Raw genomic sequence first — 24,031 nt, 5'->3', positions numbered from 1 at the left:
AGGGGAGGAACCTGGGATCTGAAACTCCTGTTTGTGTAAAAGTCAGTCATTGAATTTTCACAGGGTTTTGGTTGTTTCTGGTTTGGAGAAGCCCCCCCAGCCCCACAGTTTTTGATAACCTGCCAAGATATTGCTGCTTCCAAGTCTCCAATTCTTGTAACTTGAATTGTATTAAATCAGGGCAGTGGTCTTTAACATCATTTGAGGAAGGAGACCCTTATACAAAATCTGTATTTTTTTTTCAGCTCTATTAACTGCTACAAGGCATATTGCAAGTCTCATGTCTGATATTAAAAAAAATAGCTGCTGTGTACAAATAACTGGCTAAATTTCTGTAATTTCTCCTACAGGTGGTTTGTGTTGGTTCAATGGCAGAACTGGAGGAGCTGTCTGGAGTGAAAGTGACAGATCTGCATCGAGAAAGGTGGGTCACAGAAACTCTCCATTGGGTATTAGAAATAGATAAGCAGACATAAAAAAACCTTGGGGTTTTTTTGCCCAAACCCTGGGAAACAGATTTAGGGAATAGAAAAGTTGTAACAGGACTTGTGATTAACATATATAAATGTTCTTTTTTTCTGTTGAACACTGTTAATACAAAAAATTAGAGATTGTCAAAGGAAACGCTTTGAAGGACCTTTTTAAAGAGTCATTAAAATGAAAGCCACAACTGCTGTCATCCTAATACACCAGCATGACATGACCTTCTCCTGATTTGGTTTTGTTGGGGGTTGTTTGGTGTCATAGATGGATAATGAGATGATTGGCTCTCGAAATTACGGGGTGAATATTGTGTGAATATTAAGAAAAGCTTTAGTGATGTATAGTTATGTTACTGTGGTTTAGATGTCCTCTGTTCTCCCCATAGTTCCCTTTCCTCCCCCCTGTATTGCTGCCATCAGACAGCCTGGGCTGTCTGGGACAGGTAGAAGGAGGTGTACACATGTGTCCCTTACATGGGGCAGTGGGGAATGGAAAAGCTTGGGGGTGCTTAGGGGGTGAGGCATGGCAACACCTGACCCCCAATGCAGTTACAAAGCAGTCTCCACTGATAAATGGCACAGAAGAGCTGCCTGACAGACTTTGGGAGGGGCCAGGGCTGGCTGATGCAACCCCAGGGGTATAAAAGCCTGAGCATCCATCTTGAAGAAAGGACAGAAGAAAGGATTTCCTCAGAAGGCTTGAAAGGAATGGAAAGGAATGATAATAAAATCTTGTGTCTGACCAGAGAGTCCTAGACAGCTCGACTGTGATTGTGCATTAATTAAAAACAACCACATGAGACCAAGCAAAGATGCACCTGTTGCATTCCACAGCAGCAGATAATTATTGTTTACATTTTGTTTCTGAGGCCTCTCAGCTTGTCAGGAGAAAAAATCCTAACAAAAGGATTTTTCATAAAATACGTCCGTGACATGGTAGCAATGGCATCCCAGAGATACATAGCACACCTGAAACAAAGATGATTGAGTCCTTCTATTGTATTGCTGTAAAGGTTGAGTAAGCCTTTTGAGTTTGAAGGCAGGTTTTTAAAGGTGGGGTGTTTGTCCCCTTTGCAGCATTGACGGGCTGCGCATCCCGTCGCGCTGCGGGAAGGGCGCGCTGCGCCGCGTGCCCGAGGTGTTTGACTGCTGGTTCGAGAGCGGCAGCATGCCCTACGCGCAGGTGCACTACCCCTTCGAGAGCAGGAGGGAGCTCGAGGACGCCTTCCCCGCCGACTTCATCGCCGAGGGCATCGACCAGACACGAGGATGGTAATTCCTGCTGTTTATTAGCTCAGGGGGACTCTGGCTGGTCACAGTGACTCTGAGATGCGTTAGAAAGTCTCTTTTCCCAGCCCGGCAGTCGAAGGAGGAGTCAGAACTCTTCAATTCTCATTCTTAAGGCTGTTTATTGTTTCTTATCTATAAAATCTTTCTCTTGTCCAGCCGAGGTCTGCTCAGCAAGACAGTCTAAGGCACTCTGCCTGTCCCTGGGGTGGTGTTATCTTTTTATATTAAAAACTACATGTACAATATTTACAATAACTTCCCAATACCTGTCACCTATGTTAGACAGTGAGCTTCTACTCTAAACCAATCTAAAAGTGCCAACATCACAGCAGAAGATAGAGGCCAAGAAGAAGGAGAAAGGCTGGACATGCCCAGATTCCTCCATCTTGCCCCCTGAATCTCCATTCTAAAAACCCCAAAAATCTATTTTTCACCCCGTGATAAATTCACTATCATTCTACCTAAACTGTTGTGGCTTGCAGATTTTCATATAAGGTTGGTAATTTGCTCCACGGGTCATAATCAAAGTCACAGGTGTCTTGGGCTCTGTGCCAGGGTCTCTGAGCCCCCGGCAGGGATCCTGGCAGTCCAGAACAGCCAGGGGATGTCCTGAATTCCAACAAGGTGGCTTGCTTTGAAAAGACAGGTGGCTGCTAAGAGAGGCAGGAGCCTTCCCTGAAATGGGAAATGTAAACCCTCTCCCTCCGAATTATTATAATTTTTAAATTAACAGCTCTCAGGCAAAGATATGGGAATAGGATTAACAGTTCTTTATTCGGAAAATTAAAATAAAATGCAGTAATACAAAAAACACTGCCAGAGTCAGAATAGAAGCTGACCCCCCTGTGTGTCAGGGTGCTGGCACAGCCCCATGCCATGGGGGCTCAGCCCTCCTGCAGTGCCAGCTGTGCTGCTGCTGGAGCAGGGATCCTGCACAAGGGGGGAGTTTTCCTCTGCAGCTCCAGGGCTGCTGGAGATGGGCCTGGGCTCCCTCTGGGAATGCAGTGGAGAAGAAAGCTGCTCCTCTGGGAGTGCAGTGGGCAAAGGCTGCTGTGGTGTCCCAAAATCTCAGATTATATCCAAGTAGGAATGTTTGGCTCCTCCCCTGGGCGGAGCATCTCCCCATGGGATGATGGACTTTTATCAGCCATGCAGGGACACTCACTGGCCATGAACAGCAGAGATCTCCTGGAGGGGGGATTGGTTGTGGAAGAGATAAAGAAAACTGCCCAATTAACAGAGGATAACTGCCCCACCTCTAACAAATGGTAATTGAATACACACCCAGCTAAACGTGAGACATCAGGTTATCACCCTGTGTGTAACACTGCAGTGCTTTACTAGCTACTTTAATAATTAATATATTTATTTAACAGCATTTTGTAATGCATTTACTTTCACATCTTTAAAGCTGTACAGATAACTTGGCTGTTTCTGTACAGGTAGGTGTATAATTAGTTTTTTAAACTAAAACACAAGATAGTCTCAAGCTTGGTGACAAAAAAGTTGTAGAAATACAATATTAGCAAGAAAATGTCCCAGCTTTTGTGGAAGACATCATTAAGTAACAGGGCACATCTTTGGCCTGGTAAGGAAAAATCTCAGCAGCTCAATGATCACAAAACTTGAGTTATCTACTAGAGACAGAGCTGCAGTTGAGTCAGTTGAAATGTAAGTCAATGTGTTGAGGATTTCAAGCCATTGTATAGCCTGGTAATTTTTACCCCAAGATTAAGTTTGAATTTTGGGTTTATATGAGTGCAGAAAAAAACGAAATCAAACCTTATGTTGTTAAGATTATATAGTTTAGAAAAAAGTCAAAGTTTTTAGCTGTAAACTACATCTGCTTCTTTCACTCTGGATAAATCCTTTTCAATCACCCATGAAAAGTTTTGTCTGATTTTCTGTGGTTAATGTTCTCATACATACTTGTATGCCTGCATACAGCTTTAGTTCTAGCATTGCAAAGTGTTTAGTCCATGTCTGAAGTTTTAGGTTGACTGTGAAAATTGACAGATGAAGATGAATTTTTGTGTTTTCTGGATTAGTGTGTTTGACTCTGTCCAAGCAGAACTTTTCCATCCAGTAACTTGAGTTATTAGAGCTAAATAAGTTCCTCTGCAATACAGTTGGCAGGCACTTCCCTTTGCCCACTCCTCTACCCCCCAACAAAACAAGCAATCAAAGCAGGCAGGATGCCAAATATAACTAAATTTCATGATTGTAGTGAAATGTCTTCATTTTTCAACCCCTTAATTGTAATGCAAAATATTATTTAATATGCAGTCAAATACTGTTGGGTAGCAAAAGGAGAATTAAAAACTTTATATTCCCTCTTTATTCTTTTTATCTGGAAAAAATTAGAAAACAGTGCTTTTTTTCTTTTTTAATGGAGGAACTCAGGATGAAGATATTTGGTGAGCCCTCAGACTTGTGTGCCATCGTCAGCTGCAAGAGGAGGCTTTCCCTTTTCAGTCTGGGGCTTTTTGTTCTTAACATCACGGTAAGAGTTCCTGGAACTCTTACCCAGAGCCAGGTGTGTTTCACCTGTTTGTGGTGGGAAATCAAAACACCCTCCTCAATTCCTGCTGCTCCCACCTCTCCCAGCTTGTTAATGAGCTGGGGCTTTGCTACCAGCAAGTCTTGGGTGATTTGTAGTAGAGCACTTGTGATTTGTGAGAGACAGGAGGAATTAAGATGTGAGGTCGAAGAGAACAAGGAGCAGGGGTGAGTTCTGAAGTGTTGGGAGCACAGGATGTGATTTGTATTTGGCACATCCTGTTAGAAGTGTGAAGATTGAGAATGGAGATTGGTTTTGTGTCAGGTCAGAGGCTGCAGCTGCTGTGAAGTGAGGACTGGGAGGTGGGGAAAGGCTCAGGAGGTGCAGGTCTGGTGGCTTCTGGTTCACTCCACAGAAGAGGAGGAAAAATCAAGGGAGACAGGGGGAAAATTAATGTGAAGAAGGTGATTGTCCAGGAAAGTGGTGTTTTTGATGACTTTCTGCATGGATAGAGAACCAGCTGAATTTTATTTGTTAAAGCCACAGGACAAAATCTTAGAGTAGTTGGGTTGCAAGACTGGCAGTCCAGGCAGAGTGGTAGGAAAGGCTCTGCCTCTGTACAGGGAAATGTAGCAAGATTTGTGGTTGTGGTCAAAATGTGGTGGCCCACAGGGGATTCACAGCTAGAGGATTTGGAATGAACCACAGGATCAGGAATTTACCCACAGATGTTCAAGAAAAAAATGAGAGAAGTTTCCCTCCTTGTTTTCTCCTTGATGGAAAATAGAGCAAAGGAGTGAATTTCTCTCCCTGTTATGGCTTTTTTACTGTTGGTTGACTGACAGGTATTTATCTGCCAGGACATACCTAGGAACAAGCTGAGATTTGGTGAATGGAAGGTGAAGCAGCAGAGAAATTGAGGAAGTTTTCAGGAAACAAGTGTGTCTGTGGACAACATATATCTAAAATAAGGTACAGAAAGACACTGCTTTAAAATATTCAGAGTGAATGAGGTGAATTCTAAAAGCACAACCTGAGGAAGAATCTGAAGAGTTCCATCAGAATATGTGGATCACAGGTTTTCAGAGACAGTCTTGTAGCTGTCATCAGCTAAGGCATCTCATGCTGAGGCTCTTTGGGTTTGACAATTTGAACATAAAATTTGTGATGTATCCTTGGATGGATTTTTTCAATGCCCACAGTCTGCCTGTACAACTTTCCTAAAACAGAGAATTAGGAATTCCTAAAGAACATTGAAATCTCTCCTAGTTGGTTCTGTTTTGTGCTTTTTACCTGCAAATTGAAGTGCTCTAATAGGAGAATTTGTGACCAGTTTGCAGAAAGTGCTGGGAGTTTGTCAATGAGGAACTTTTTAGTAAGTACAGAGGAAAAACTGCTGTGTTTGTAATGTATTTTCAACTCTGTAGGCTTGAGGTGTCAGTCACCTGAGTAAATGGTCAGATATTTGGGTTTAGGGGTTTTCTTAAGGAAGTTAAAAAATCAAGACAGGGATTTTGAATGCACATGTTTGTGTGCAGGTGTAGGAGCATTGGTTAAAATTCATGAAATTAAACTGCAGTTTAATAAAGAGAATTTGTATCCTACAGTGTGAGTTGAGGTGATTTTGAGAGTTAGGGGCCTGGATGAGATAAACATCAGAGTTGTCATGGAAGTCACTTAATAAATGCACACAGCAACCTCTGCAGAGGACCCTCAAGTGTCAGAATAATGCTTTTGCAATTATAGGCTGCTTTTTGATAAAAACAACTTTGGAACATACAGATGGATTTTTCCCCCCCCATGAAGTGTTTCTCCCCTAAATCTTCATGCAAATACATAGTTCTGAGACATAACCTCCTGTGCCTTATTATAGCTTTTTTATAATCACCTTCTCTTTGAAGGTTGCTAAGCAGTTGTCAGTGTGATGCCTGTTTTGAACCAGGAAAGCTGTGGCCCACCCTCCAGTTACTTTCTTTAAAGTAATTACCAACAGTGCAGTTCCAGCAGCTCACACAGCCCTCCTTTGGTGAAGGCTCTGGCTCCTGAGTGTGAAATTATCACATCATCCTGCACTTCCACTTAATTTCCCAGATATAATCATATATCAGCCTGTGAGCAATAGGTGCCTGTGTTTGCTCCAGCACTGATTTCCAGAGTGTCCAAGTTTATAGAGTGATTGTAAACACATCAAATAGAATGGGGAGGAACCACTGCTGCCTTTTGTTGGGGGAACATTCTCTTATTTCCTAGTGATGGCTGATTAAAGCAGGCAACCACAACCTCCTTCCAATCAAACCTTTGGCAGCATTGGAAGGAGGCTTCTATTTTTGGTAACTTGTTTTTATACTTTTACACTATGTTCCATTGTCTGTCAGGCTGAAGAACACACAATTAACACACAAACACACAAAAGTGTGCTGGTCCTGAGTGCTCTGTTTGGTCCTGACTGGTCACAGGTTTGCAGTGAGCAAATAGGAAACTTGTTCAGGGGCAGATTTCTCTTTTTTCTGCTAAAGAGGGAAAATGCTGTCGTTTTCTTTCTCATGATCTTCCTAATGCTTCCTATTAGAATTTTTCTGCCTTCCTGGACTAGTAGATCCCAACTGAGCAAACAGTATGATATGCTTCAAATAGGAAGATCTACTTTCCATAAGCTCCTCTTCTGACTCTTTGCCACATAAATGTTCCCCAGACTTAAAATTTACCTGTGCCAGAGGAAAGCAGCATAATGAAACATTTATTTTGTAATGAAGACATGCAGGCTTTAGCTTGGTGTATTTATAAAGTCACATTTGTGTTGTCTCTTGTTTCAGGTTCTACACTTTGCTGGTGCTGTCCACTGCTCTTTTTGGGAGGCCTCCTTTCAAGAATGTCATTGTGAATGGCCTTGTCCTTGCCAGGTTGGTGTCAATCAGCTCCTTCCTGAGCAGGTTTTTAGTCAAAGAATGTTTCAGATAAGACCTGCAAATTGTAAATGGAATGTGAAATGGACTTTGGAGCTGTTAAGACTTGCCAGGGTGATATCTGTGCTGTAGGAGATAAGAGGCATCTGAGAGTGAGAGGCTCACACATCCCAGCATCTGCTGCACTGGGCTCTTTCCAGCAGGGCCAGTCCTGCCTGGAGAGAGAAAATGAATAACAAGAATAGGAAAGAAATTGTACCTGTTATGCAGAGTAAAGGGGATGATAAATGTAGTTTTAGATGTAATTTGAAGTTAATTATATTTGTTTCCTTTTATTTTCCAATGAAAATAAAAAAAAAATCAGCGGGCTGGAGGGATTGATTGAAAACAAGTGCATCTTTCCTCAGCTTGGGTAGGAAGGACAGATTTCCTGCTTAGATTTGTAGCTTGGGGACCTCTTGGGTTGGGTTTTGGTTTTTTTCAGTTGTTTTTGTGGGTTCAACAGTCCTACACAAAGGATGTACTAATATATAGATATATATAATTATGTCTGTGCCACCAGGAGCCTATTAGGACAGAAAAATTGAGCTGGATTTGAAGGGCCTTTTTTCTTTACCCATTAAAATAAGTGTTAAAAGTGTTACAAAAGTTCTGAGAATTGATTCCTACATTCTGATATTTTCTAGTGATGGCCAGAAAATGAGCAAAAGGAAGAAGAATTACCCTGATCCGATGCACATTGTGAACAGTTATGGAGCTGATGCACTCAGGTGGGGTTTCTCTGCTGGATGTTCTGTGGGATATGTTGACTCCCTGCTCATTGCAGATCCATACCAAGAGGCTGCTTGGGGGATTTGAGAATTAGCAGCAGGAAGAAAGTTAATTTTAGAAGCTTCTAGACCCCTGTGACAGAAGTAGCTGCAAGAATGGATGACTGCAAAGAAGTGGCAATGGATGGCAGTGCATGTCTCCCTCCCTTAAGCCCAGGGGATCTGCTTCTTCCAGCACTGATAATCTGAGCTGAGCCACTGAAAATGGGAATAAAATATTTGATAACAACACTACAAGATCTCCGTTAAATCACTGGCTTAGAGGAGGGCCTATGCATAATGCACAAAACATTTGTTTCCTGTTTGCACTATACATTTTCTAGAAAGTGCTTTTTGTTTGTGGATGTAAGTACATTATTTGCACCTAATAGTAGTGGCACCACAAGAGCAGAAGTGGAGCAGCCTAATGTGTGTAGATAAATTGTCCTGGTCAAACAGAGATCAAACACAGTTCAAGTGGTTCATTAAAATTACAGGAGCACATGAAGTAATTACACAGTCACTTGGTGCACTGACTGCATGCATCAGGTGGTACCTAGAGGTAAAGGTACATAAAAGACATTTTAATAACTGCAGGAATGCACTACTTGGGCAGTTCTCTAGAGCCCTGTAATTCTTGTGTATGTAAGAAACCCTTCAGCTCTCACACATTGTGTGTTACAGCTGCACACAGAACTGATGGGCTGAATGGGAGCTGAGTGTTTGTTTGGGGAAGGTGGTTGTTGCTTCTAGATAATTTAACAGAATCAATGTGAACTTCTAATTGTTTCAAGCTTTAGCATGTTTACAATGGAGTGTTGAGTGTAATTCTTAAATTTAATCAAGGTTGCTCTTTACAAATCAACAAGGTGTGGTAGCAGGATAGCACTGAGCTGGTAACTGCAATAAGAGTGAAAAGGGTTGGAGTTACTCATACTGGAGATTTTCAAATCACAGGTGATGTTTCTATTGGAAAAAAACCCCAACAACCCTGCTTTTTTTATAAACAAACAAAAAAAAATCTCAAACACCAGAAGTTACACTTTCATTATTCATGGTTTTTTTTTGAAATTTCTAAGAAGCTAATTCATTTTTCTGCCAGTGTACTCATTCTTTAATGTCACATTTATTTATACCTACACCCACACAGAGAGTAAAAAAGCATTGCAGCCTGGGCTCATTTCTGGAAGGAGCTGTGCAATTCAGTTCTCTGCCCTTTCTGAGGTGCTTGATGTTCTCTGTTTATAGCAAAAGCTACAACTGAGGTTTTTTCCTTGGCACTGTTTCCCTGCAGAGTTACTTTAGCTTTTGCAGTACACAAATATATATGTACATTCTAACTCCAGCTTTGAAGTATTCTCAGCAGTAGCTTGATAAATAGATCAGTGGAAAATATAGATATAAGTTGGTGAAATGAATATGGAATTGAGGAAACAGCAGAAATAACAGCACAGTAAATTTAACAGCCCAACCTGAGGCTTCATGAAATTTGAATCCTGAGTGAAATCTGTTAGAAGGGACCAAACCAGTCACATTTCAGTATTGCTGAGACCTGGGCTGGTGACCTGTCCAAGCTGAGCTATGTCAGAAGGAACTTGCTGGTTCTGGTATTTCCAGCCTTTGCTTTCCTCTGTGCTGGGGTGAGGATTGCTCTTAGAGGAGAGCAGTTGCATCCTCCTCTTAACCTGTTCTTCAAACGCAGGAGAAATAATCTAACAAGCTGCTGGTTTGAGGGGTGAAGAGGAGATAATTCACTTTTTTCTCGTGCATTGTCAGCAAACTCAGTAACGCTGGCTTGATCTGAGTGGGGTTTTATTTCCTGCCCAGTGGGTAACTGAATGGCTGTAACTAAACTGTGGAACTCTGATTTTCTTGTGGGCCTTATTTCTCTGTCCATACAATAAATGCATCTTTGAATTGGAGTAATTGAGGAAATTGATCTTCTTGTAACATATTGTAAGGCAGGGTAGGGCTGCTTTATTAAAACAACAACCCCCCCCCCCCAAACAAAACTACAACACCACCAAACTATGGCACAAAAATAATTGTGGTAGAAGGAAGGTGTGGTTTAAGGATAGACCTAAATTCTAGTTTCATTTAAGGACTTACTAGTTCATTGCCATTAACTGTTTTGTACTTCTGTAAGTTTATAATTTGAATTCAGGTATGAATTCACTTGGGTGATCTTTGGGGTCCATTCCCACCCAAGCCATTCTATGAAGCTGTGTTAAATTTTTTTTTTTTTTTTTTTAAATCCAGTACTGGAAAAGCCCATTTCTGTGCTGCATTACTGTCTGTTTATTCTGGCAGCTCTATTTTTCTCTGTTAGTTTTAATGCAAGAATCCCTCTCTCCTGAAGAATTTATGGTCAGGTATTCTTGAATGTGCTGTGTCAAACCCCATTAAGATTTTAAAGCCTCCTAAAGGAAGTGCCTGTAAAGTTATATTAGTTTAGAATCATGATTTAAAAAGTTTAAAAATGTGAGAAAATGGGTTAATAAATTTGGATTGAAAAATGCCATAATCTTTAAAATGAAAAAATGTTTGGTTTGGTTTTCATATTTGGAAAGTTAAATGAAGTGCATCTAAATCAAGTTTGTATTCAAGTGGTTTTGACACCTGAGTAAGGCCTGGTTTCTCTTTGAGTTAACTTGATAGATTCCAGTTTATTTCTGAAGACAGAATGTTTATTTGGGGAAGAAGGTGCGATTTTTATTTTTTTTAAACTCAGAGGCAGCAAAGCAGCTGAAGGACATTTCTGTCCCTTGTATAAGTAGTTGGTGTCACCTGGATCCTCTACTTTGGTCCCTCAGAGCTGCCTCTGGCTACAATACAGTTTGTATTTCAGGAGGCACAGCCTTTGTTCCCTTCTGGGGCTGTCTTTCTTGAAAATGTTGATTTCTGCTCTTTCCCTTGGATTTGCGTGCTTTGTTTTGTTCCTTAGTTCTGCCAAAGCTTTTCATAATTGAGGAGATGAGCAAGATTGAGTAGAAAGATACTGGCTAGTGGTTAAGGAATTCAAAGTATTACCAAAACAACAGGTACAATCCTAAAGATGAACCGCACAACCTCTGCTTGTTTTACACTGTGATGGCACCTGAGCATGTGTTAACACAGAGAGTGAAAGAGAAAATTTCAATTCAAATTCTGTATGCAGCATCTTAGAAAGGAGCAGTTACTAGTAAATGGTTTTATGTTCAGTTTGTTACATGCCTACAGTACAGCCATCTTTGGGGTTTTTCCTCTGAAACCCTATCAGCATGTGCAGTTTGAAGCTTTGAACTATTGTGCTCTTATTTTGCAGGTTGTACCTGATCAATTCTCCTGTGGTAAGAGCAGAGAACCTGAGGTTTAAGGAGGAGGGGGTGAGGGATATCCTGAAGGATGTGTTCCTGCCCTGGTACAACGCCTATCGCTTCCTGGTGCAGAACGTGCAGGTCCTGCAGCACAAGGTACAGCTCAGGGCAGGGGGCTCTGCTCCTTCAGGGGTCAGGGAATCACCTTGGCAGGGAAATTCACATTGGGAGGGAGGTCTGGGCTCTGGAGGTCATCTGATCTTTACTCCTTGGTCTAAGTTAGATCAGGCTGTATATTATACTTGCTCTTTATCTGTTATTTGCTGTTTGTACCATGGTTTATAAAATTGTAACCACCTGCATCTTTCTCTTCTTGACCAAGTTTATTAAATAGAAAGGAGGAGAGGAAGGTGGGGGACTGCCAAGACATGACAACTCTCATTTCTCAGATTAGAGAGTCCCTTTTATTTCACATCTGTGGGATGCTGCTGCTGCATTCAGACTTGTGAAATTGGAGCTCCAGGCCTGGTGTTTGTGGGGTCAGGGCACACTGAGCAATTACCTGCTGCTCCTCACCCTCTGGGAGCACCAGTTAAAGCCACGTGTGCTTCAGGGGATCCTCCTGAGATGTCCCTGCTGAACCTGGGGGGGTTTTCCTGGTGGTGTTTCCAGAGCAGCTGGAGGCAGCAGTTCCCACTGATCCTGCCTTAGTGCTGCTGCTTTTTCCTTGCTGTTCCCTGTGTGGTGTGGCCAGCACAGCCCCTGTCCAGGAGGATCTGTCACTTGGGCTGCAGGTTCCTCTGCACTGGGAGCAGTGCTCAGCACCACACACACTGAGCAGAACTGCAAATCAGTCAGCAAAGTTATTTGCAGTAGTGGCTGCTGTGACAGTTTCTTGAGCTAACTCATTTACAGGAACTTTAATTATGAATCTGCATTAAAATGCTTAACTTGGGAATACTCAGTCCTGAATACATTAGCCACAGCAAGGAGATTGTCTTCTGTAACATGACAGTAATTTTTTTAAAAGTTATATTTAAATGCAGCTTAGAAAAAAGATTCAAAAATGGAATGGAAAGAAAGGCAAATCACAAAAGCAATAATGCTTTAGACTTGTAGATTACATTTGTAGTCTGCTAAAAATGCTGGATGAGTGACAGGAGTTTCTACACTTTGAGTGTGAAAGCAAGATTAAAATTTCTTTCTTATAGTAATTTTTCATTAAAATTGAAGATTTGATGTGTATTTTGTACAGTTTCTATTGAAACCAATTTTAATCTTTTAGCTGAAATTAATGACAGCAGGTTTAGTGCAGACTTTTATGGGAGAGTGGGAGCTAAATGAAAAGTCCAAACTTTGCACTTGCAGTGGCAGCCTGGTCACTGGAGATCTCCCATTTGAATCAATAAAGGCAGCTGAATTCAGAAATCAGTACAGTAAACAGCTGACTTAAACAATTGGATTTATCTGTTTTAGCAACCTCTTTGGGGAAGAAAGTTTGCTAACTCCAGATCCTAATATTCAACAGGTCTTATTTTTAGGATCCCTAGACAGCATTCATCAGACAAACTTAAATGTTACCCCCAAAATACCCTTGCATATCCTGTGTGACCTTTGAATTGTCTAAAGTGAACTTTATAGCTTTTTGCTGTGATCCCATTAAATCTTGCAGTGTCAGCTCAATTGGGGATGGAGACCCCAGTGGAAAATCCAGGTGCTTGAAGAGATAGGTTTGGTAATTCAGTAGATGGATTTTTTTCTTTCTAAATAGTGAAATCCTTCCTATGCACCAGATTAGGCAAAAGAATGTGCTATTGGATGTGATAATGCTTAAATTAGATTTCATTAGGTTTAAGCAACTTCTTCATTGTGTTCTGCTTCCTGCAAGAGTGCAAGTAAAATCCCAGTGTCCTGGATCAGGTATAATAATGATTTAATGCTTACTGTAATTCCCCCTTTAATTGTAGTTGGTTAATAACTGCTGACCTCACACTGGGATTGTTCCTCTTCTGCATTTCTTTCCTATGAATCTTCTTCTTTGTACTGTGAAAGTGGATCTGTAGTGTCTGGGTTTAATAATCCAAACAGATTTTTTTCATCTGGACTGTTAGGGAAGGGAAAGTCTGAAGGCTTTTAAAACCAGCTATTAAATACTGTTTATAAATTTTAAAAAAACACCAAAATCTGTTTCCATCCTGTTGTAAGAATATGGGGAGGAGTCAGACATGGTCTTGCTTGCAAGGCCCTGCAGAACCAGCAAAGTGATGCCATTTCTCAGATGGCTGCTAACATCAGTGCTCTGGAAAGCAGCAGAATTCCACTGTGTGCATGTTGGATGCTAAAAATTCCACCTGTTTTTTCAGGTTGCTTCATTCATCTGGGTTTCAATGTATTGAGATTGTCCCATGTTCTTAAAAAAGTAATGGTGTTGTTTCTAGGCCTGCTTTCCAAACAGAATCCATCTGCACAGTGAATTCCTTAGAAATGCCTCAGACCCTCCTGGATGAAGGAGCTGTGTAAATTCCAGGATCCTGACCTGTGTCTGGAGGCTGGGAAAGAATTGGTGCTGCTTTTTATCTGCTTTTACAGGCCCAAATCACCAGCCTGCTTTGCAGTTAAAGGTGGTGGAGAGGCAGCAGTGAGAGGCAGGTTTTGCACAGCTCCTTTTCTTACATACCTGTGTCTGGAATTTAATGTTTGCTGCTGGGAAACCAGTGGAACTCAGGGAAGATGCCAAAGTAGTGCTAGCTGACAGGTAATTGGATGCAGAGGTTTGATTATATACCCTGATGACTTGGAAATCTGCTTTGTGTTTTGATGATAGGATGAGGGAAGAGAATTCCTTTACAATGAGAACACAGTTAAGGAGAGCAATAACATCATGGATAAATGGATTCTTTCTTTCACCCAGTCCCTCATCCAGTTCTTCAAAGCTGAAATGGCAGGTATGCATTTTTGCTGAGGGGGTCTGGGGGTGTTTCATGTTGGATTGCAGAACTTGCCTTTCCATACAGAGATTCCCACATTCTGTGAGAGACTTTGATAAAAGGAAGGAAATCTTTAACCAGCTACCATAATCCATGGAATGCTTCTTTCATGGGTGTTAAGTCAGATTTTGCTATGCTTGTTCATGAGATTTCAAAAAGTGATGAGGCTTTTTTTGTCACAGCTAATCCTGTGAGCTCAGGGATGGAGCTTGTTGCTGTAACAACGTCTGCAGTGCTTGGAGCAATTAATAATTTTATAATAGTCACTGAAAGACAGCAGTGAAAAGGAAGCCAAATAGAATTTGGAGAAGCTGTAAAAAAAGGGATAAAATGGGCAGTGCTCAAGTCAGCTGAATAAAATAATTTTGATGGGTACATGAGCACTGGCAATAAATTTTTCTCTGGTATAGTTCCATGGAGAGGGATTTTCTGGAATCATGGTGTGGGAGTGTGTGCAGCAGAGTGGATGGCATTTGGATAGCTCTAAAGGATACTGTCCAGGTTTTTTTCCTTCATGATGTCTTTTTCATCATCCCATACCTCTTGATGCTCACATTCCATTGCGACACTTAATTGCAAAGAGGAGATGCAGCAAGAATCCCCTGAAGCAGTTGATAAACTTGCAGATGGGGTTTGAAGAGGTTTAGGTGCATTTGAGGGCACTGGAAGCCCAGATATTGGAAAGAAGGTGGCTTTGGCCATTGTCACTCCTGTTCATGAATAAACAAATAACCTCCTCAATGCCTGTGATCTTAAGTTGCCCCCAGAAGAATTTTTAGCAGCCTTGGGCTTGGGAAGGAAGGGTTAAGTGGGATAACAGGTAATAAGGAAATATCTGAATGGCAGATGTGAGTTCAGCAGGACACAGGACAGTCCTGCACTGCCCTCATCTCTTGTTTTCCCCCTGACTGGTGTGATGGTCACTGTCACCAGGAGCAGTGCAGTTTATCTGGCTGTGACAGGGGAAACAGCTCATTTGGTACCTGCAGAATTCACTGAGCTCATCTAAGAACATTCCATGAAAGGAAGAAGGAGTCATGCAGTTACCCAACCTAGCAATATGATAAAAGCTGGCTCTCATTGATGAAAATGTGGCTTCTTCCTGCAAGTTGTTGTCCTGGAAATTTGATGGTGGTTGTGTTGAGCTTCATGTATTGCCAAGCAGAAATAAGCAGAGCCTATGCAAGTTTATGTGCTGCTTGTGAAGAGGAAAATACTCTGAAGGACAGCAGAAAATTCATTTGTGAGTTTGTGAACCTGGGATCTGGGATTAGTCCATGGTTTAAACAGAAATATTTGTAGGAAGGTGAATATGGGGGTAGAAACCTGAATTATCTGCTCTGGATTTCTGAGAGGAAGATGAAGCTGACAAAAAGGGATGTGTCAGTGGCCACCTTTATAAAGTAAGAAGATCCTGCCAAGCAGGAGAAAAGAGTTTCTGTTGGAAAATGGCAATGCAAAGGCTTCCAAGGCAGTAGTGTTGGTAGGAAATACTGTTGTCTTGTGTTAGATGAAGATAACATCATGTGCTCAGCAAATGAGTGGCAGTCTCATGTGGAAGGGATTAATAAACAGAATTTTTCAATTTATTTTTCTGCATAAACTCTGGATTCAGTCAGGCAGATCTTAATGAGATGAAGTGAATTTGTGTGCTGTGACATGATTCTCTAATCTCTTTTGCAAACCTATTTGGGGATTTTTTTTTTGAAAATATTTTCTACTTCGTATCACTTCAAGTAGGAAAAGGGGAAGAGACAAGGGAAGATTATAATGGTGACTGATACTATCAAATGCTCAATAAATGAGATAAATAAAAATATAAATTCCTGTAGCTAGAGGTCATGGGGTGTAAGAACACACAGATTTGAACCTGGCAGTGCTGAGGAGACCCCAGTGACCAGGGAAATGCTGCAGCTGGGCTCTGCCTATTCCATTTCACCCAGTGTCTCTTAGAGTGGAGCTGAATTTTACACCCAGCTGCCTCTGGAAAAATGTTTCCATTAACTTCTGGTAGTTCTGCCCCAGTTTCTGCTGGCACTTGGGGAGGTGGCAGTGTGGGGTCAGTGTGGGATTGACCTCCCCTGCAGGGGCTGAGGGGCAGGGAAGGGGCTCAGCCTGTGCCCCATCCAGCTCTGGGGTGCTTGGGAGAGCCTGGAAAACTCCAGAGAGGGGGAAGAGCTCTGCTGGTCCTGCTGGGGGAGGGCTTTCCCTCCCAGGAGTGTGTGCAGCTGGAGGAGAGGAGACCCAACCCCATTCCCAATATTCCTGGAAAGTGGCACAAGTTACATTGTGTTGAAACCTGATGTGCTTCAGGGGTGTTAAAATTCTGTATTAAATATCAATAAGCCTTATTAGGTTTTTGTTTTCTACTACAGTGCCCAATGCAAGCACTTATTTTAGTAAAACATCTTTTCTCCTGATGACTGAAATGAAAAGAAGTGTGTAGTGTCTACGTGTACATCCATGGCTTTTTCCTGAGTTACAAAAAAGCAGATTTCACAATTTGGTCACAGTTGTTGAGAACAGAAATGCATTTTCCAAGGCTAATACTGTATTTGTTGTTAAAGATACACTGTCCCTGAAGGGTGGGATTTTTGATTATTTAAAATTTTGATTATAACAAGCCTCCTAACTAAATAATGCATAGCTAGGGAAAAGGTTAGGATTTTTTAGAAATACAGATTCCCCCATAAATAATGTCTTTCCCACCATGGTGTGAATCTTCTGGGCATTTCCTTTTTAGGTTTAAATCCCCATTCTCTGCCTTTAAAAACACTTCTGCTCTACAAAACACAGTGAAAAGTGTGGTGGAGCTTTTAAAGCCAAGATCCATTTTACTCAGTAGCTGCTTGATTAATGAAACTGCTTCAGAATGGAGCTCAAGAAGCCCTTGGCTTTTAGGGAAGTTAAATACAAGGTTTTGCTTAGAAAATTGAGTCCTGTGTAAGGTCCGTCCCTCTTATCCCCCAGTTTTCTCAGGAACAGCTAAAATTTGTTTCCCTGTTGCATAGTGATGTTGGGGATGACCTTGGTGCTGGCAGATTTCCATGATTTCAGTTATACAGAACTTGAAAATGCAGCTCTGTTTATCTCTTACCTCATCAGCCTTGCTGCTACTTCACATTTTAGCTTACCCTGTTACTTCAATAATAGTGAAAAGCTGTAATTAATTCAGGGAGGCTTGGTTGAAGTAGGTGTCTCATTTTAAATCTGCTGAGCAAAAGGAGGAAGCGTTGACAGTAATTAAGAAAATTTTATTTTCTGGTTCTGCAGTAATTTCTGTTCAGCTTGCAATGCCTTGGCTGTGTTTGCAGCATGTGCAAAGGGAGGATTTGCCCAATCCCCTGCCATTAATAGTCTCTTATCCACTATCCTCTTTACCAGTCAAATAAAAGCATAAGGCTCCCATAATGTCTGTTTGTGTGGGATTAGGGAAGCAGTTTGGGAGGGGGGAAAGTGTTTGTCTTGAGCATGAGAGCGATGCCGTGCATATTCAAAATACAGCTATAAAGTGATCAATATTTAGTCACTTTTTGGAGCTTTCTGCTGTGTTTAACACCAGGACTGTAAAGGATGATGTGGTTACTAAGTGAGGAGCTTGCAGAGGGCAGATTTGACCTGCAGGACCCATTTTCCCTTGCAGCTTACAGGCTGTACACAGTGGTGCCCCGGCTGGTGAAGTTTGTGGATGTTCTGACCAACTGGTACGTCAGAATGAACCGCAGGAGGCTCAAGGTAGGGATCAGTGCTGCACTCCTGCCCTGCCAACAGAGTCCTGGCAGCCCCTGGCAATGGCATTTATGGCAGCTCACACAAGATCTTGGCTTGAAATGCTGTCATTTTGTGCCTGAGAGTGGCACCAAAATTAACTGTTCTCTCTCCTCTCTGCTTTGTGGGAAAAACCAACCAAAATGCCCAATAATTCTATTGCACTTGTGTGGTGATGTTCACAGGGGTCCCAGGATGAGGGAAGAGATGAGAATCTTGACTCCACGTTTCAGAAGGCTGATTTATATTCTTGTGATATATATTATATTAAAGAAAATGATATATTAAAACTATATTAAAAGAATAGAGAAAGGATTTCACCAGAAGGCTAGCAAGGAATAGAAAGGAATGGAATGATGATAAAATCTTGTGACTGATCAGAGAGTCTGAGACAGCTGACTGTGATTGGCCATTAATTAAAAATAACCACATGAGACCAATCAAAGATCCACCTGTTGCATTCCACAGCAGCAGATAACCATTGTTTACATTTCGTTTCTGAGACCTCTCAGCTTCTCAGGAGAAAAAATCCTGGCAAAGGCATTTTTCATATAATGTGTCTGTGACACACTTGCTCAGTGGAATTGACCAAAGTTAATACAGTTTGGAAAACAAGTATATTGTAGTAAGATGGGAAACTTTTGAAGCCTGTTGAAGAGCATTTCCTGATCCTAAAATGTCTGTTTTTCTTGATGAATTCTTCATTTAGGGCGAGAATGGGACTGAGGACTGTATTATGGCCTTGGAAACTTTGTTTAGTGTCTTATTCTCCATGTGCAGACTCATGGTAAGGGAATTACACCCCAACCTCAATAACACTTTAAAGCAGTTAATAAAAAAGCATCTTTGTGTAGCAGAGTTCATTTTCCATCTTTCCCTTTTCTTTGTTCATCTGCCCCATGGTAGTAAAAAGGCCTGTATCACCTTATTGATAAGGACACATCATAATTTCTTCTCTGATGCCCAAAAATAACATTTAAATATCAGGCAGGAGGTAAATAACTAGTCTGAATTCCATTATTCATTTCAGTCTGCATTTTGAATAACAGCCCAGTTGCAGACACTGTAAGCATTGTTTTTGCTGAACTGCCCTTATGTAATTCATGGTATTAGTGATTCATAATGTCCAAGCAATAAAGGAAAGCTGGTGATTGAATGCAACATTACAGGCACCATATACTCCATTTATCACTGAGCTGATGTACCAGAATCTGAAAACCCTCATTGATCCAGCCTCGGTCCAGGAGAAGAACACTGAGAGCATTCACTACCTCATGCTCCCCCAAGTCAGGTAAGAGGCAGCTCTTAGGTGGCAGAATTGGGATTTGGTTGTTTGTTGGGGGGTTTTTGTTCATTTTTGGGCTTTGTGGGTTTGGGTTTTTTTGGGTTTTTTTTGATTTCACAGAACAGTGCTCCCTTACTTGTGTTTAAAACTGCATAACAAGAAACCAGACTGCTTTTATAATGTAAATATTCCTTTGTCTCTGAAAAAACTTTAGGATGCTAGTGAACATGTTATTTTCTATGAGCACAGTATGTTTATATTTTCATTAAGATCTGATCAATTTTAGTCTCTTTGCTGTAGGAGAACATTTTCCTTGCAGTACACTTCACACTCCACCCTCAATTTTAGCTGAGAATTTTCCCTCCATATTTAGGCAGTAGATTTGTGTTAGCGTGAAGGACTGGAGATAGGAAGGAAAGCAATTAGGAGGAATGCATGTTCCCAATTCATAATATTTTCTTATGGTGGGCAGAAATATCCTTTTTAGCTCCTCAAACTGTGTGTTGGCTCAAAGCTCTAGTGCCTCACTGTGAAAGGCCCTGAAGGATCAGAGAGATCACTGTTATTGCAGTGGATTTAGTTCCTGCAGCACTGTCTGCTCTGGGTATCTGAAAATAGGAGAAAAACCTTCCCTTCAGCATTGCAGCTCAGTGTGAAAACCCTCAAGAACAGGGGACCTGACCTTGATACTTGACAGTTTAAAAATTTAAGCCTTCTCTAATGGTGTATCTTTTTATGGCTGCTGCATGCTTTGAGGAGGGTGTTGAGCTTTGTGAGAGCTTTAATAGTGAGAGTCACTGCAACAGGGAGCTGGAGATTGACATCATGATGGTGCTGATTTTCTGTTCCCTGGGCAAGTGCTGTGAAGAATATGTAATCAAGGAATGCCACCCTCATCAGGGAGCTGCCAGGATTGGTTTGGGCTCCTGTGGAAGGGAGCCAGGGAAGGATGGGGAGCTGTTTGCAGGGACTCAGTTCAGGCATGGGTGCAGCACGAGCATTTAAAAGTGGCTTAGTCACTCTTCACTGCAGTTAGTGCTGGCTTGCTGCTGCATTGTGCAAATGTGGGATGTGTTTGAGGCTTGCACCCTTTTTTTCTGTATTGCATTTTGTTTGGGTTTTTGTCTGTTACTAGTTTGTGGAATTTATTGGATCCCCTATGTGTCAGTTTGAAAAAGCCTTTTCAAATCCAGAGTATTGTTGGAGTTTCACCTGGAGATGCAAGGCACATCACTGCATTTACTTTGAAAGTTTTCTGATACAGCATAAGGACAATATTGTCAACTATTAGGAAGAGAGATTTTTGGATGCAGTTACAGAAAATACCACTTTACCAGTATGGGGAGTGCAGATAAAGCTGAAGGACTTGGCCACTTTCACAGCTGAGCTTGACTCAACACTTGTGTTAAACCCCACTGAGGTTGTGCTTGGTTGCTCAGTGTCTGAACAGATGGATTGCTTTAAATTTTGTGGATTTGCATTCAGTCTTTGAAAAATACTCTCATGTTGGGGCTCTGCAATCTTGTTCGGTGATATTGAAATAATGTCACATAATCCTGTATGAAGCTTTCTGGGAACAAAATATTCCATCTTGTAATTTCCACGTTTCCAAGTTGTTGGAGGATCATCCTCAGGGACTGGCTTTTGGAAGAACAGAAGCTTCAAAAGAGGTAGAAGCAACTCAAAGCCTTAATGCTGCAATGGGCATATTTCAGTTGTAAGTTTTGCTTCACCAGCTCTGTTTTTCTGGCCAGTCCTTGCTGGAGTTGTGGTTTTCATCCCAGTACTTCTGCTCCTTAGATTACAGCAAGTATCTGTGTTCATTTAATTTTATTAATATCTGTCTTTTTAACCAATACCTCTGCTCTTGCTTTGAGACCTGAGTGGTTTTAAAGGAGCTGCCCAATTAGTGCATCTACTCAACAAATCAGGAGAAACACATTTTCAGAACATTTCACTGCTTGTACATTTGAAACAAGATGTTAATGTCAATTGCCTCAAAAAAAAGGAAAAAAAGGCCAAAAAATTCAACCCCAATCCTCTCTCCACCCCACCCCCAAAAAAACCCCAAAAGGCAAAACCAAAAAACCCAACCCTACCTAGCCTCAAAATGGAGGGGTGTTTAAATTATTGAGCCCAGAAAGATGTTAAAACTCTAAAACACCAAGCTCAAATATCTGCAATTTCTGGAAAAGAGGATAAATTGAGATCCAGAGAATTGTTGTTACAGGGAATTCATTGTGGCTATAAGTACCCTATTTATAATATCTTTCTGCATCTTCTTATGATATTATTAATGTAAATTGTATTTTTTATTGGCTATTACTAGAACAGGTTGTATGACTCAATCCTCTGCACCTTGTGAGAGGTGCTAACAAAAGATGTAAAAATAGCTCTGCTATTTGTTTTCAGCAAGTTATTTCCTCCTCAGCTTCTCCACAAAGAGAGAGGAAAGGCCTGTTTGTTCCTTTTTCAAATTGCCCCAACCAGGGCGTAATTGAGTCTGTTGCAGGAGATGTCAGAGAAGGGGTAAAATGTTTTCCATCTGCTCAAAGAGATGTGATGAAAATGCAGCAATTATAATGTTTCCTTTCTAATCTAGGGAGGATCTCATCGACAAAAAAATTGAAAGTGCCGTTTCTTGTTTGCAGTCTGTGATTGAGCTGGGACGAGTGATCAGAGACAGAAAAACCATCCCAGTCAAGGTTAGAGCTCCTCACATCTCCTGTCATGCCTTGGGAATGTGTAACAGCTTTGTAACTTTGGGATGAACCCGGGGAAACTGAATAGTTAAGTTTCTGTTTTGGTTTTTTTTTTTGGTTTTTTCCCCCAGTATCCTTTGAAAGAAGTAGTAGTTATCCACCAGGATCCAGAAGCTCTGGAAAACATCAGGTCTTTAGAGAAGTATGTACTCGAGGTAAGAACATCGTGTTTAAGGGAATTGTGTCTGTTGGTTCCCTGAACAACCTCCCCTGTTGACCATATTAACAACTCACAGGTGAAACGAATTTCCAGGAGAGCTGAAATGAAAGGGGTGTCAGTGGGTCATGTGCCAAAGGCGTTTAGTGTTGAGAAATACTTAATCCTACAAACTGCACTGGGAGGCTGCTAGATTCTGGCCTGTTTGCATTCTCTAAAGCCATGAAATCCATCCTCAAGGATCTGTGACACAAAATTCTTGTTCTGTTCCCACTGAGCACTGGCAGTACAGGATCTGAGGGGGTTTTCCCTTTTGCAAATGGTGTGGCCATTTCTGTGCCTGTTCATTATCCTGTGCCTGTTCTTGGCAGCTTAAGGATCCTTTCTTCTCTTCACTGTAACAGCACATCTGCTCATGTGCTTAAAATATGCCATCCTGTTGTCGTTGAAGTTGCCATTGTCAAGGTCAGCTGCTTTACCTTGTCAAAGAGAACAAAAATGTGCATCTTCCCAAAGATGATCAGCTCACCTCACTTGTCTTGGTGAGGGCAGCCATGTCAGGCGGGGAATTCAGGAGATGAGGGACTCTGAAACTTGTGTTACATATAATTCCAGCAACATGAGCTTTCCCCAAGCCTAAATACACATCTATGAAAATCTCTAAAAATTCTGCTGAGGGAATAAGCACTGGTTCAGGAAGTCACAGCTCAGTGCACAGGACCTCTACATCAGTGCTGTATGCTGCTTGCTTTTAGTTACTCTGGGAGTTAAATGCCTAAGAATTATTCACTAGAGGAATTTTAAATTAAAAAATAGTAATTGATTTGCAAGGGGGACTGTAAAGCTTTTCTGTCATGTTAACTTATTGATTATTGCTCTTAGACTTGGCAGTTACGATCCCTTGCTTCAGAATTGCTGTTATTATTAATTATAATAATTTCAATATCTGAGTCTCTTCAACAGTAGAATTCTGTGAAATTTAGGCTAACGTCTGTCCCATTTTTTGGATCTGAAAAATGGATTTTAAATTCTAGAGAATCCGGTTTTAAGGGAGATGAGGTTTGCTTCCTCAAATTGCTTCCAAAAGAGTAATTTTGCTAGAATTTGTTGTCAGCTTCTACAGCTAATGAAAGGTAACAAAAGAAGCTAACAATTTTTAAATTATTACATAATTGGACTGTACATTTGTATGTTTTGATTAGCATTCCTTTGCTCCTGCAGACAAAAGTGTCTCTTCTGGAGAGATGAGTTAAAACAAACTCAGATGCCTTTGTGGAAGCACAAACACAAAGTACTGTCTATTGTCCTGGTTTTATTATGTGTCTTAAAATTCAACAAGCTGCTGCTGGAGCTTAGTGTGTGTTTTATTGTACTGCATGGCAATCAATCCTGTTGTTTACTGGATGGTGCAGAGCTGAAGAGGTCAGTGATTACAGGCAGGCTGGGCAGCATTGCTTGGGCTGCATTTGCAGCTTTGTTCATCAACCTCCTGCCTATTCAGAGCTTTAGAACCTTCAGTGATTGCCAGGAGTAAATTTGCAGATGCCAGAGGTAATGGGTAAGGAGAATTACACCATTTAATTTAGTGTAGTTGCTGACAAAAGAGTGGGAAAAATATACTTGTCAATTCTTCAGAAATTTCATTCATTGCTTTTGCAGAAAGAGCTGTAGTCTTTGATCTGCAGTGCTCCTCTCTCATCTTCAGGACACAGCAATCATTTAAATAAATGGATTTTAATATTAGAACTTGCGAGATTATAGAGTTGTCATGCAAAAATAGCCAAGCAGATGA

General features: G+C 41.2%; 1 protein-coding gene across 3 annotated transcripts in view; it reads left to right on the top strand.

Moving 5' to 3' along the window:
- IARS1 (isoleucyl-tRNA synthetase 1) overlaps positions 1-24,031 on the top strand; it is a 95,503-nt gene that overhangs the window by 50,987 nt on the left and 20,485 nt on the right. For all 3 annotated transcript variants that reach the window (XM_030956516.1, XM_030956514.1, XM_030956515.1), the window contains exons 16-26: positions 351-424; positions 1,560-1,754; positions 7,086-7,172; positions 7,862-7,945; positions 11,289-11,436; positions 14,105-14,225; positions 17,911-18,002; positions 18,745-18,822; positions 19,205-19,326; positions 21,923-22,025; positions 22,154-22,237. In XM_030956516.1, coding sequence (XP_030812376.1) covers positions 351-424; positions 1,560-1,754; positions 7,086-7,172; positions 7,862-7,945; positions 11,289-11,436; positions 14,105-14,225; positions 17,911-18,002; positions 18,745-18,822; positions 19,205-19,326; positions 21,923-22,025; positions 22,154-22,237 — 1,188 coding nt within the window. The remainder of the gene's footprint in view (positions 1-350; positions 425-1,559; positions 1,755-7,085; positions 7,173-7,861; positions 7,946-11,288; positions 11,437-14,104; positions 14,226-17,910; positions 18,003-18,744; positions 18,823-19,204; positions 19,327-21,922; positions 22,026-22,153; positions 22,238-24,031) is intronic.

This window comes from Camarhynchus parvulus, chromosome 12, assembly GCF_901933205.1.
Source record: "Camarhynchus parvulus chromosome 12, STF_HiC, whole genome shotgun sequence".
In the NCBI taxonomy this organism is placed as follows: Eukaryota; Metazoa; Chordata; class Aves; order Passeriformes; family Thraupidae; genus Camarhynchus; species Camarhynchus parvulus.
This window is presented reverse-complemented; position numbering and strand designations above follow the sequence as displayed.